At 42.4% G+C, this 15,482-nt stretch overlaps 3 protein-coding genes across 3 annotated transcripts in view; all 3 read right to left on the minus strand.

Annotated features, from left to right (window-relative positions):
- Window positions 1-15,482, minus strand: part of LOC311283529 (uncharacterized protein) — a 34,883-nt gene that overhangs the window by 16,109 nt on the left and 3,292 nt on the right. The gene's annotated exons all lie outside the window — the stretch shown is intronic.
- Window positions 1-15,482, minus strand: part of LOC311283528 (uncharacterized protein) — a 31,360-nt gene that overhangs the window by 12,669 nt on the left and 3,209 nt on the right. The gene's annotated exons all lie outside the window — the stretch shown is intronic.
- On the minus strand, window positions 858-3,362 carry LOC311283527 (uncharacterized protein). Its single transcript, XM_084397986.1, has 2 exons — window positions 3,128-3,362; window positions 858-2,890 (listed from the first exon to the last, which is right to left on the minus strand). Exons 1-2 carry the CDS (start codon window positions 3,204-3,206, stop codon window positions 1,350-1,352), a joined length of 1,620 nt encoding a protein of 539 aa, XP_084254112.1. The 5' UTR covers window positions 3,207-3,362; the 3' UTR covers window positions 858-1,349.

Here is a 15,482-nt window from a genome sequence, read left to right on the forward strand (position 1 = left end):
ACATGAATTAATAGAAATCTAGGCCTATTTGCTCAAAATTTGGCTTTCTTTGGTAGTACCTCTTATATCATAAACTATCGATAAACCATCACACGAAATGGGCTGATGGCACAATATGGCTGTGTGCATTGTCCTATTTGCCAAGTTCAAGGTCTATAAAAAGACTGGTACTTTTAAAAAGGTGGTCAAAATAAGGCTTTCGTTAGGGCAGTACATCATATTTCAAGGCCTTAGTTCTGCTTTAACGCATACTCTGTGGCGGCCAAGAAACCACACCGCGAATTGGGCTGATGTTGCAATAGGTGACTCAGTGTGCATTGTCTATGCTAAGTTAATGGTTTATCATGCGCACACGAAAGTCTGTATATTTTTTAATTTCGCAAAGGCCCTTTTAGTGGCTCTGTAATACTGTGCTAAGAATATCATGATATTCCCAATGCAAAGTTATAAACCCAAAATGCTTATAACCTGCATTTTTTGCATATTGAAAAGGTGCACCTTGAATTATAAACAGCTGCCATGAAAACACACTTCTTGTATAAATGTATTTACTTAATTTAACTTTATTTTTATTTTATTAACTTCATTTTCTTAAATAGAAAACTAAATTGGAGGAGAGTAAAGCCACTGTTAATCTTGGAATTTAAAATGTATAACCAAAGATAACCCAAACTATGAAGTATATTTACTTACAGTACTGTCGTTTCATTTAACTGCACTGACAGTGAAGTTGAATCCTGTTTGTTTGCTTTCAGTGAAAGCCTTTCACTGTTGATACTCGCGTGATTCCCCAGCCATATTTAGTCATATTCACTCATAATGAGTAATGATAAAGTACAACCAAGGTCGATCAGCTTGGGAGAGATGAGTTTTGAAACAGCATTTTTCACTGAGTTTATTATACAACACATATCAAAACCGAAGGTACGGAAAGAATATACTAGTTTTATATCCTCAAAAACAAATCAGAACATTCATTTCAGCCGCGCGGCATGTTTCCTAACCAATCATATTTACTGTTTCAGCTCAAGGGGCGGGGCTTGAGAGTCGCTGTCAATCACTGGCGTCCAACTGAACTCTGGACTGTTGTTGAACACACGTCAGAAAAATACTGCTAATGCTACCAGATTCAGGTGATCAATTATTGTCATCTCTGCCACAGTCTTTTTGAAAGAAATTGTTTGCTTAAAGTCTTTGCTGACATAAAATTATAGCACATCACTATTAGTAGCCATTTTGTGGTCAGTAGCTTTTTTCCTGTTATAAAATACGAATGTAAAATATTTAGGCTTATGTATTTCTGTGTATATTATATAAACACACACACACACACACACACATACACAGTGTCATTTGCTGTTTTTGTTGCTGTTTCTTCTCCAAATGATTAATGCTCCTAAAGATAATGCTACATAAAACAAGAAAAAACTGACTAAGCTTTCAAGAAGTATTTTGAGAAAACTCATCATCCGCCCTAACATAAGTAAGACTGAACCAATGAGCACACAACCACATGAAATAAACAGTGTAAGAACAGTAAAACCAATCACTTTCTCTAGAGTTTCAGGCGTTAAATGCCAATATGCCATTGTAAATCCTAATATTAGCAGCATTATTGTCATCTTCACACCAAGTAGAGCAAACACAGTCACAAACTCCATTGAAAGTGTCGCCCCGATGATACAACACAGAAATGACCCGAGCACAAAGACTGGAGATTCACAACTCTTCTTTTCATTGTGAAATATGAATGCATAAGCCCCGGCTGTGACTCCAGGAGCCGCGTGACACGCGATGAGCACATCTGACCACGACCTGACGCTGATGATTGTCCCAAAGACCAGAGATGAACCCAGAACAAATGGTATGGACATAAATAAAATGAAAAACAATCCAATACTTGCTATGAAAGCCCCTATGATATTTTCTATTGGACCGCTGCTACTTTTGCTACACTTAAAATCTTCAAGTACTTTGGGGTTTCTTTTAAATATAGTTGCAATTGATGTTATCAAGGCCAAATTTAGCGGTATAGCAACATCTGGACTCAGAAAATGTCTTAGATAGACCATAAACAACACAAGCGCTGCAAATTTTGCCCCCAAATAAAAAATGGTGTCATTTCCTTCAGTGTAAACAACAAGAGCTGTAAATGAAACAAGGGAAATCCATCCTATAATTCCAGCCGCTCCTCCTAAAGTGTCATATATTAAAGACAAGAGCTGATTTTCCTCATTTACAATTTGATCGTCCTTTTCTGTAATGATTTTCTCTATTTCTTGTAGTTTTTTCAAAAGCTTCAGCCTTTCTGAATTTAACTGTTTTTTCTCATTTAATGCTGAGTAAAATCCGTCAGCATTGAGCCAGACTAGCTTGTCTATTTCCACTACGAGAGTTGCTGTTTGAGCAGGTTTGGGTTCAGAGTCTCTGATCATGTGAAATCTGCCTCCACATGCGTTGATCATTTCTCCAGCGATCCCTCTGGACGCTCCTGTCAAACGTTCCTGGTGATTTTGGTGCAGAAGAACAATGCAGTACTGAAGAACTTCTGCTCCCAGCAGCTCCTGGACTCGTTTCACAACATCACACTCTTCTGATTCTTGATCTTCCAGATTCAGGAGCATTAAAACGGCGTGAGGTCCAGGAGACGAGAGAAACAGCGCTGTTGTGAAGCTCTGTCTCGCTGTGTCGTCCTCACAGAGGTTTGGTCCAGTGACCAGCATCATTCTACGACCCTCGTCTGTAATTACTGGAGTCTTTACAATCTCTCTGTCCTCCTGTCCACCGTCTTTCCTTCCTGACAGAATATCTGCAGCGCTGAATCTGGAGTCGCCTCGCATTCCCACTATCAGGATCCTCACTTCATCATCATCATCATCATCATGAGAATCTGAAGAGAAAGTTAAAGATAAAAATATCAGAAAATATTGTATGAATTCAGATTGAACAATCTACAAACTATACACAGTGTTTGGACTCACTCTGATATAATGGTTCATGTAAAACATTTTTGGTTTAACACTCTAATGCATGGTAGTTTATTACAATGTTTATTTATTGAATTAATTAAAAAGACAGTAATGCATGCATCAGAACAGTATAGTTCAGCATTTGTATTATACTTTACCTTCACCATGTATAGATGTGATGTGAAGTGCAAGGATCAGTGTGAAGAGCCATTTTGGTTTTGTCCTGTTTAGTTTCATTTTTCAACCTGGAGAGTAAAGCCACTGTTAATCTGTGAATTTAAAATGTAATCTTACCATATAAGCAAAGCTATGTAGCACATTTACTGTAAAGTACGCTTTAACAGCACTGACAGTGAAGTTGAATCCTGTTTCTATGCAATCACTTTTGAAATCACACTTCCTATTTCCTGCAATGAACCAGTGTATCTCTACTTCTGATACTATCGCAATGCACTCAGAACTAGTTCTGCTTTTTCTGGGGATGCCCATCCTGAGGCAACTAGAGTACATCAGCCCCAGTTCTTCTTTCTATTGAAGAATGTTTGTTAAATGGTCTTTTCAAGTATAAAATAAGTATAGATTGTACATGTACGTATATGAATTTCATAGTGATATTTAGTGTATATATGTCCCTTTTTAATAAACTCAGTGTGGAGGACATTACCAGTATAAGTGCATGTTTACATGTGTGAACTCTTTGGTTTTTAAGGTAAGTTTCAATATATGTATTAAAAAAAGAAAAGAGCAAGATTTCCAAGATCAGGGAGTCATCTCGCCACGTTCTCTCAGCTGTGATGTCCCTTTGGGTAGATGTGATAAAATCACACCAAGGCAAACCAGTTGTTGTCAACTGGCATTGAACTTGCCAGAAATACTTGATGATTTCTTCTCAGTTTAGCCTGACCATTTCTGAACTCAATGTGTGTAGCTTCCGTTATATTGTCAACATTAGGACATTTCACTTCAGCTAACCCAATGGGATGATCTTCAGTTGGATCATACACTTTAGTGTCAGGGCTAGCACCAAGTTACAGCACATCAGGGTGTGTAACAAACCCAGAAGCTGACACATTTACACTACAAAAGTCACTGTACTGGTGTAGGACTTCTGGCTCAAGGTCAATATCCATTTTCATGGCAGATGTTATGGAAGCAGGACTCAGGAGAGGAAGATGGAAGTAAACAGGATGTTTATTGACAATGAGCGGAATACAAGTAAGTGAGAAGTTTAAAGATGATCTGCAGAGCGGGATACTGCCGGTGAACGGGAATGTTCCTTCTCACAGGCATGATGACTGGTAGATGAAGAGATGGATGGCAGAGCTGATGCACACAGGTGGGAACGGAGACACAGAGGAACGCTGGAGAGGGATACAGGGGAGAGAGAGACACGGAAACATTGGAGAGGAGACTGGAAGAAGTTCACTGGAGATATCTATATGATCGCAGGAGGAAACAAGGTAAGTGTCCACTTTGTGTAGAAACAAGACCAGACAATGAGCTGGGGTGAAGTCATAGGTGTCGATTTCGGTGGGGACGGTGGGGACGGTGGGTACGCGTACCCACCAGATTTCGTCATGAGTCATTTTGTACCCACCACTTTTAACTTAAGGTCCATAATAATTGGACTTTGGGTTAGATTTTTTGACAGTTTTCAGTGGTTATGAGGAGCAATATGAGAGAGAAATTTGGTAATCATTGTTTAGGTACATTAAACCACGTCATGTCATATGGTCAACATTATGAAGCAGAATAGTGGGTCATATGCCTAATGCTTTTTGAAAACTTAAGGCTTTCTTCTTCATAAAACAAGATGACTCCCCTCTTACACTGTATACTTCCCATAGTTAAGCGTGGCTAATGCATTTGCTTCCAGCATGGATTCTCTAATTTGCTCTCTTGTGTTCTTCTTAATGATACATGATAATTCTAGCCTGGAAATCCAGACCTAAATCTGAAAGATTAATGGTCTGGCATCGACTAATGAAGATCGGCCAGCTCGAGGGGCGGCACCAATCATGCATTTGAAAATCTCACTGCACGCAATTGGATAACACTACGACCAATCACAACAATAAACCCCATATGCTTAGCTACCAGCGGAGCTAACTGGTAGATTAGACTCTTGCCATATCCGGTCGGCAAAACAGCAAAAACGTCCTTCTTGCAAAGGAACGATTCGAGTGGCGTCTTCTGTTCCTCTTTTAGATAAAAAAGCCAAGTCTAACTCGTTCATTGTAGCGGCCAAAGCCGTTTCAAACAACTGGTGTTCATCCATAGCCATCTTGCAATGTTTACTAATGACTTCAACGTCACAGCGCTGTCGTCATCTCGCCTCTGGCCCGCCTATATCAGATAACCCGATGTGATTGGTGCAGCTCAGATCGAGGGGCATATTTAATGAGCATCATTATTCGACACCAGAGTAACTCGCTGAGCAAATTCAACTTGTGCTCTTGCGAGAAACTCTGGATTTTCAGGGTATGATAATTCACGAGCGACCACCAAACCCTCAATATGATAATGATAACTGGGGACATAATTTGTGTGTCTTTCTAATTTATAGCCATGTAATGGAAGTTGAGGGAATAAGGGGGCTTCAGGATGGATGCAAATTTCTCGAGATACTACATTGATAATAGAGAACTGAGCCATGAGGAGCTGAACCAAATTTAAAATCCACTAAAGTCATGTCTGAAAGGCCACACAAGATCTTGCAAATACTTAATCTCCAACGGACAGCTGGGTCTGGAAGGGGTCCTGATAATACATGATCAAAGGAAGGATCAATTTCAAAGGAAATGTCATTACTGCTGAATGACTAGATTTATTAGAGGCACTCAGTATATAAATGCTTGACATTTTAGTAAATTAAAGTGTGTGGGTGTGTATATATATATATATATATATATATATATATATATGTGTGTGTGTGTGTGTGTGTGTGTGTGTGTGTGTGTGTGTGTGTGTGTGTGTGTGTGTGTGTGAGATAGACCAAAAAACAATACAAGTACAGTTAATTTTGCCCCAGAATTCAAATATTTGTGCCTTGCTTTAGTGTAAACTACAATATCACACTCTTCTGATTCTTGATCTTCCAGATTCAAGACGATTAAAATGGCGTGAGGTCCAGGAGACGAGAGATTCCCACACTCGAAGGATTCTCACAATCAGTGAATCAGTGCGTGAAGTCGTGGATGGGAAAAATGAGCATTTGTGGTTAAAAAGTATATAAATGTTAATATTTTTTATTAGAAAATGGCCAATGGTTTGGCTAGATAAAACCCTTATTCCTCGGCTGGGATCATGTAGAGACCCGTTGGACCCCATTCACTATATGGAGAAAAATCCTGAATTGTTAAAACCTTAATTTTTTTCGACTGAAGAAAGAAAGACATGAATATCTTGGATGTTGTGGAGGTTCATTCTGAAGTGAACTAATCCTTTAATCTGAATGTATGTCACATTGAATATGTGAATCTAACAGCATACATTTAAATAGTCATATAAACCTTAAATTAAAGGAAAATTAATTAAAAAAATCACCAAACTACATAGAGGTAAGCAGATACTAACCATCTGAAGATATCATATGAAATGCAAGAATTGATATAAGGAGCAACTTTTGGTTTTGTCTTGGTTAATTTCATTTTGTAACTCGAGGTCTGTTTCATAAAGCAAGTTGAGCTAAAATCATTCCATTGTTTCACAATTCTATGAACATTCTGTAAATTCCGTGTTTAACTAACTCGTGAAATATCATGTTCGCATGAAGGTGTGATGTTTATAGAGAACAGTTGATCGAGATGGTGAAACATAATTCAGCTTATTTCAGTTCACTGCTGAAGATCTAGAGATATTTAGAAAAAATATGAAGTATTTAAACACATTTTAAACATTTAACTCAGCAAGAAGGAATATGAGGGGACCGTTTGAAAGAAATATCTTGAATATATAAATGCACTACAGTAGATAGTTTGTATAAGTCCGCAACAAACTTAAAAAACTTGAAATCCTAGTGATTTCAAAGGCTTAATATTCAAATATTATATCAAATATTTTAAAGCTTATTTATATAAAAGGAAATCTTAAGCTTATTAGTTGCCAAAATGTAAACAAGATATTTTATTAAAAACACATAATACAAAGCAATGTTTTCAGATGTTTAATAGATGTTTTGATCCAGAGCTTTTGCAACAATTATAACTTAGTCACTGTTTGTGACTTGAAGTGATGCAGTCTGCCTTCTACAAATTACTATTAACAGTAATGCTGCATAAAACAAGTAAAAACTGACTAAGCTTTCAAGAAGTACTTTGAGAACTCATCATCAGCCCTAAAATAGAAAGACTGAACCAATGAGCACACAACCACATGAAAAAAACAGTGTAAGAACTGTTAAACCGATCACTTTCTCTAGAGTTTCAGGCTTTAAATGCTGATATGCCATTGTAAGCCCTGATATTAGCAGCATTATTGACATCTTTACACCAAGTAGAGAAAACACAGTCACAAACCCCATTGAAAGTGTCGCCCCAATGATACAACACAGAAATGACCCGAGCACAAAGACTGGAGGTTCACGACTCTTCGTTGGATTGTGAAATATGAAAGCCCCGGCTGTGACTCCAGGAGCCGCGTGACACGCGATGAGCACATCTGACCACGACCTGACGCTGATGATTGTTCCCAAGACCAGAGATGAACCCAGAACAAATGGGAAAGATATAATTACTGTGAAAATAAGTATCAGGGGAAATAAAATATCTGCTATCGAATTTCTGGAGTTTCTGCTCAAATTAAAATCTTCTATTACTCTGCAGTCTCTTGTAAATATTGTTGCAAGTGATGTTATCAAGGCCAAATTTAGCGGTATAGCAACATCTGGACTCAGAACATGTCTTAGACAGACCATAAACAATTCAAGCGCTGCAAATTTTGCCCCAAAAATCAACATTTTGTCATTTCCTTCAGTGTACACAACAAGAGCTATAAATGAAACCAGGGAAATCCATCCTATGATTCCAGCCACTCCTCCTAAAGTGTCATATTTTACAGACAAGAGCTGTCTTTTCTCTTCATGATCATCATGAGAAGCTGAAAGAGAAAAAGGTAAAGATAAAAATATCCAAAAATATTATTTGAATTAAAAGTGAATGATCTACTAACTATATACAGTGTCTTGACTCGCTCTGATATAATTGCTCATGTAAAACATTGGTTTAGCCTAACACTCTAATGCATGATCATTTATTACATTGTTATTTTTTTTAAACAAAAGATTTGCTTATGAATTTCTATTGACTTGAATTAAATCCCCAAATGCATGGTGTCCACTACAGTGGTCAGATTTATTTTTAGTTATTGAAAGTAAACTACAACAAATATGATATTTTTAAAAGCATTATGTACAAGACTAATTATACCGTTGTTTTAAGTAAAAAGACAGTAATGCATGCATCAGAACAGTATAGTTCAGCATTTGCTTGACATTGTACATTACCTTCAACATGTATAGATGTGATGTGAAGTGCAAGGATCAGTGTGAAGAGCCATTTTGGTTTTGTCCTGTTTAGTTTAATTTTTCAACCTGGAGAGTAAAGCCACTGTTACTCTGTGAATTTAAAATGTAATCTTACCATATATCCAAAATTCGGAAGCATATTTACTTACAGTAGCCTATTAAAAGCACTGACAGTGAAGATGAATCCTGTTTGTTTGTTTTCACTCTAGATACTGATCGAGTGATTCCCCAGATATATTTACCGTTGAGTCGTATGTCCACTTATAATAAGTAATCATATAATGCAACCAAGGTCGAACAGCTTGGAAGAGATGGGATTTGATACAGTATTTTCAGTGAGTTTAGTATACAACGCATATCAGAACCGAAGGCACGCACAGCACGACAAGTTTTATATACTATATTCAAAAAACAACAAGAACTTTAATTTCAACCGCTCGGCGGTTTCCTAACCAATCATATTTCCTGTTTCAGCAAAATGGGCGGGACTTGAAAATGTCGCTGTCAATCACGTCTACTCTGGACTACGAGCAGAGAGAGCGCCCCGGCCGCGCGCGCGCACTCTCACGTCTTCAAAAACACCACGTCGAGCGCTGTCTTGCTCTCTCTCCCTCGCGCATATTAATCAAAATTAATTGACACACGATAGTAAAAGGTCGGAAGACCGCAGTTTCACGTGGAGCATTTGGAGATTTTTTTCTCCTGAATTACCGCGGGGTGTGAATTGTGCTAAAAAAAAATCCGTTGCCTATCTTCTCTAAAAAGCGTTCCGCCCATTCAGATGACATAAACCACAGGTTCAGTAAACGAAAAAACCTATCCAGTGATGAAATGTTTTCTGTGTTGACACAAATATTGTGCGATGTCCTAAACTGCCGAGATAAATCACACAACGCGTCCACGTCCACTAATGGCACGTCCGATACGCAAACAAATGACTTCTTTGAACCATTCACTTTAATGAAAGGTTAAAACAACTGATCTGTCCAACACTTAGCTCACGAGACGCCTGAATCGGTGTATAGAAAATCGGTAACACTTTACAATAATGTTACATTTATTAAACTCTAGTTAACTACATTATTAACACTATTAATAAACTGCATTTCTACTGCATTGTTAATGTTAATTTTAATATTTAGGCTACTAATAGACTAGCCTACATTATTGAAATCAAAAGTTGTATTTGTTAACATAGTTAATGCACTGTGAAGTAACATGAACAAATAATGAACAGAGGAAGAGCAAAGGAAAAGGATAGATCTGGGTGCGGGGGGCCCATCTAAGATTATCTCATCCTGGGCCCAGGCAAGACTGTCAGCTGGCCTGGACATAAATACCATGCTACCAGAATAATCAGGTGATCAATTTTATCTTGGTAAACCACAGTATTGCAATCTCTGTTCCATATTGCCACAGTAGTCTTTTTGAAAGAACTTTATATGCTTAATGTCTTTGCTGATGTCATAAAATTATAACACATCATTATTATTAGCCATTTTGTGGTCAATAGCTTTCATATTACTAATGTAAAATATATAGGCTATGTATTTCTGTGTATATTATACAACACACACACACACACACGTCCTAATACACATAAACAGTCTCAAACAATCACACACGCATGCACACAAGCACACAAACACTCATACATACACACATGCATACATACATACACACAAGCATCAGCCATAAAATAAGAAAGACTGAACCAATGAGCACACAACCAAATGGTAAAACCAGTATAATAACAATTAGGAACTGAGTCAGCGGTTTGTTTTTTAAATTGAAATGTACCATTGTAAATCCTAATGTTAACATAATTATTGTCATCTTAACACCAAGCAGAGCAAATAACTCATTCATAAACCGCACTGAGAGTGTCGCCCCCACTGAACAACACAGAAATGACCTGAGAAAACTGGCAAAGACTGGCGACTGGTGAAGAAGATTGCAAAGTGAAGACACATAAGCCCCTATTGTGACTCCAGGAGCCACGTAACACGCTACGAGAACATCTGACAACGACCTGACGCTGATAATTGTCCCAAAGACCAGAGCTGAACCCAGAAGAAATGGTAAAGATATAATTGCTATGCAAATAAGTATTAGAAGAATGAAAATATTTGCTATTAAATCCCCTATGAAATCTCTGAAGTTTGGATCACTGCTACTTCTGCTAAAATTAAAATCTTCTATTACTCTGTGGTCTATTGTAAATATTGTTGCTAGTGATGTTATCAAGGCCAAATTTAGCGGTATAGCAACATCTGAACTCAGAACATGTCCTAGAAAGACCATAAACAATATGAGCATTGAGAATATTCAACATTTTGTCATTTCCTTTAAAGTAAACAACAAGAGAGGTAAAGAGAGTAAGACAAGGGAAATCCATAAAGTGTCATATATTACTGACTTTATGCAGATCTTGACATTTCTCGTCTGTTATTAAAGTTTGTGTCAATACTGAGTAAAATCCGCCAGCACTGAGCCGAACTAGCTTGCTATTTCCGCTACGAGAGCTGCTGTTTGAGCAGGTTTGGGTTCAGAGTCTCTGATCATGTGAAATCTGCCTCCACATGCGTTGATCATTTCTCCAGCGATCCCTCTGGACGCTCCTGTCAAACGTTCCTGGTGATTTTGGTGCAGAAGAACCAGTGGCGGTTCTACATTGAATTACACCCTGGGCGAGACCCCCTTCGACCCCCTTAATTTTAATGGGGGGGGGGGGGGGGGGGGGGGTAATTTTTCTTACCCCATTGGCAGATCATCATGTTTTGCTTGTTTTAAGCAAAAACTCAATTTTAAGTGTTTCACTCAATTTTAAGATATTAAGTCTTGTTTTCTGGGGAAATAAATAAAAAAATTAGAAGAAGACAGTCGTGGATTATTATAGATATACTATTTATTTAACATTTTTGAAACATTAAAGGGAAGGTACATAACCTTCTGCCTGTGCAGACATGATGTGAAATGCCAAAATCAGTGTAAAAAGCAACTTGCGTTTTGTTCATTTAATCGTACAGCCTAAAAAGTATACATGTAACCAAATGTAACTTTGAACATCTGTAACTCGGATTACCCAGATCCACGAACCTGGAAATGGCAAGACAGATATATATATATATATATATATATATATATATATATATTTTTTTTTTTGACTTACAGTCAGTTTATTTAGAAACACTGTAATTGTAGTTCCCTTTCGTGGTCACTACGAGTTACGTCAGTGACGACGAATGGGCTTTCGTTTAGAAAGCCTATCACCTTCGAGTATATAAAACGAGCCAATGGCAAAGAAATGCCATGGGTCTGCGGAATTTGCATAGCGTAACTCCGCCTCACCTCGTGGGTATATAAGGAAGTACGCCGGCAACATGCAGATATGTTTTCGCTTCGGGGCCAAGTATTCACTTCACTCCACAAGCAAAATCTGAGATCTCTTCACTCTTCGAAACGAGCTTCTCTCCAGGTGTTGGTGTGACAGCGAGTTCCAGCGAGTGCACATTCCCTGCTGATCTGTGCAGTGATCTGCCAGTGTTTGTGTGTTCATCTCCCTGGTCGCTTCAACACTCTGCAGAGTCTTTATCCTCTCACAAAAGAGCTTGCACGTGGCACGTCTTTTTAAAGATGCCTTGCCCATGCGGGAACATGACCATCGCATTTCTTCGGTCAAGACTCAATGATCCCGTTCGAGGGAGAGTCCCCTCATCCACACCCCGATCTGCCTCCTCCACGAGAGCTGGTACTTCGGCTGGTGGCCAGGGTGACCTGAGGGCGACGGTGTAGAACAAAGCGCTGACTCTTCCACGCTCCACACCCCCCTCTCAAGCAATGCAACCCGAGAGCATCCCGACTGAGCCCGCGGCATCGTCTTTCGGCGTGCTGCGGGTCTCTTTCGGTGCTCCAGAGGACGATACAATGTCGATTGCTGCATCACAAGGTGGGCAGGAGTCCTCGGGAGATGACGATTTGGCTGTGCTGCCACCTTCGGCGTGCCAGCATTGGCCTAGTCTGATCCCGAGATGACGGCCATGCTTTCCCGGACAGCCGCGGCCATTGAGTGGTCCCCGCCACCCGGCCCTGAGCGCTTGCGGCTGGACGATTGGTTTTTGGGTGCGGCCGCTGACCCCCGTCAGTGTCCAACCCCAATATCTTTCTTCCCGGATGTGCACGAGGAGGTCACAAGGTCCTGGAAGGCTCCCCTGTCTTCCCATGATCGCTCGGTGACCTCCTCCACCTTTCCTCCTCTCAATCAGGCGGCTGCCAAATGGTACTCTGGGGTTCCCCAGGTTGAACTCTCTGCAGAGTGCTTCTTCCCGTGGGGACCCAAAGCACCCCTCCAAGGCCTGTAGGTTCTCCTCCACTCTCGTGGCGAAGGCCTATAGAGCCGCGGGGCAGGCAGCCGCCACACTGCATGCCATGGCCACTCTGCAGGTCTACCAGGCCCATATGCTCAAGGACATGCACGAGGGGAGGACTGACCCAGGGCTCTTTGATGAGCTGCGTGCCACCACTGACCTTGCTCTTCGAGCAAGGAAAGTGACCTCACTCTCCCTGGGTCAGGTGATGTCCACATGTGTGGTCCAGGAGAGACACCAGTGGCTAAACCTGGCCGATATGCGGGAGGCCGAGCGAACACGTTTCCTCAACACCCCCATATCCCAGGCTGGCCTCTTCGGCGGAGCAGTCGAGGACTTTGCCCAGCAGTTCTCGACTGCCCAGAAGCAGACTGAGGCAATCAAGCATATTCTGCCCCGACGGCCTGCTGCTGCCTCCACCCAGCCGTCGGCACAGAATCCTCAGTCTGCTCGTAGCCGAGGGCGCCCTCCCGCACGGCCCCAGCAGCAGCCTTCACCTGGGCCGCGTCGTGGAGGAAGCTGCAGGAAAGCGCCACAGCCCTCTCCCACCCTGCGCCCCGCTAAACGCCAGGCTAAGCGGCGCTCCAGAGACGGGCTGCTCAGAGATGGCGATCAGTTCTTCCCAGGAGATGGTAGCAGGGCCACTCCTTCCCCCGGTGGAGGGCCGGGGGAGAATCCTTGGGACAGAGCTTCACCCCGTGGTCGAACCTCAGCTTTCTGCGGGCCGGAGTGTCCTTAGAACGAGTTTCCAGGCATGTTGTTGTCTCAACAGATGCCTCCACCACGGGCTGGGGCACAATGTGCAATGGACATGCTGCCACGGGCTCCTGGACAGGACCCCAGCGCCTTTGGCATGTCAATTGCCTCGAGTTGCTGGCAGTATGTCTGGCTCGCTCTGCACCGCTTCCGTGCGTTGCTCAAGAACCAGCACGTACTAGTCCGATCAGACAATACTGCGACAGTAGCGTTCATCAACCGACAAGGTGGTCTACGCTCCCGCCGTATGTCGCAACTCGCCCGCCACCTCCTAATAGGGAGTCAGAAGCATCTGAGGTTGCTTCGAGCCATTTACCTTCCAGGAGACCTGAACTGTGCAGCCGACGAGCTCTGACGGTTTCAGCCTCTTCCTGGAGAATGTGGACTCCATCCCCAGACGGTTCAGCTGATTTGGGATCAGTTCGGGGACACACGGGGTAGACCTGTTTGCTCGCGACAGCACCTCCCTGGCCAATTCTCCTGAGGAAGGACCCTTTTTCTCAGGGACGGGGCACCCTGTGGCACCCTCGTCCCGATCTTTGGAACCTCCATGTGTGGCTACTGGACGGGACGAGGCAGGTTTGAGTACCCTACCACCAGCGGTGGTGGCTACCATCACTTACGCTAGAGCATCGTCCACGAGACATGCCTATGCGTTGAAGTGGAACCTCTTCGTCAACTGGTGTTCTTCCCATCGTTAAGATCCCACGAAATGCCCGATCAGTGTCGTGCTTTCCTACCTGCAAGAAGGGCTGGAGCAAAGGCTGTCTCCCTCCACCCTGAAAGTGTATGTTGCCGCCATTGCCGCACACTGAGACCCCGGCCTGGATATGTGCCCAAGGTTCCCACCACTCCCTTTCGAGATCAGGTGGTGAACCTGCAAGCGCTGCCATCGGAGGAGGCAGACCCAGCCTGGGCACTGCTCTGTCCAATAAGCGCCCTCCGTGCTTACGTAGACAGAACGCAGTGTTTCAGGACCTCAGACCAGCTCTTTGTCTGTTATGGTGGGAAACTGAAGGGAAAGGCTCTCTCCAAGCAAAGGTTGTCTCACTGGATAGTGGACGCCATTGCTTTGGCATACCAGCAGCAAGGTCGACTGTGTCCCCTTGGTGTGAAGGCCCACTCCACCCGGAGTGTGGTCTCCTCTTGGGCTCTAGTGCATGGCGCCTCGCTAACAGACATCTGCAGAGCTGCAGGCTGGGCGACACCTAACACATTCGCGAGATTCTACAATCTCCAAGTGGAGCCAGTTTCTTCTCATGTACTCGCTTCAACCAGCCGGTACTAGATTCTGCTCAGGTGTCTTCGCTTGCTCACCATTCCTCTCCACGGACGGGATACGTGTGATTATTCTCCTCAACTGAGCCTCCCCGCAGGCCCTGAGTTCCTCCAGCACTGTCGACGGTAACGCCAGAGTTATGCCACTGCCAGCTTTCGCGCTTGGCTAGGTGCATGGCATGGTTGTGCATGGTTCCCCCTCTGGGCGACCCCCATGTGTGTATTTCCACTGTAAGCCTCTCTGAACATGTGTCTTTCCCTTGGCAAGCCACCTTGCCACCCCTGGGGTTGAAATATTCCACCTGCGGCTGGACACCCCAGTGATACTCCATATGCAGCCCCCTCCCGGGTCATATGTGTATTCTTAAGTCCCCCCCCCTTCGGGCTGGCACTGATTGCATATTTCCGCTGATATTTGCTTCCCAGTGTACCTTGGTATTCCTGTGTTAAGTAGGAGTCCTTCGTCTGTTCTAGTCTCACGACAGGGATCTCGGACTTACGCAGAGCACTGGAAGACAGCCGAGGTGGCGTGATTAGACTGGGAACCCCATTCATCGTCACTGACGTAACTCGTAGTGACCACAAAAG

This window comes from Rutilus rutilus (assembly GCF_951802725.1).
Source record: "Rutilus rutilus genome assembly, chromosome: 23".
NCBI classification, from domain to species: domain Eukaryota; kingdom Metazoa; phylum Chordata; class Actinopteri; order Cypriniformes; family Leuciscidae; genus Rutilus; species Rutilus rutilus.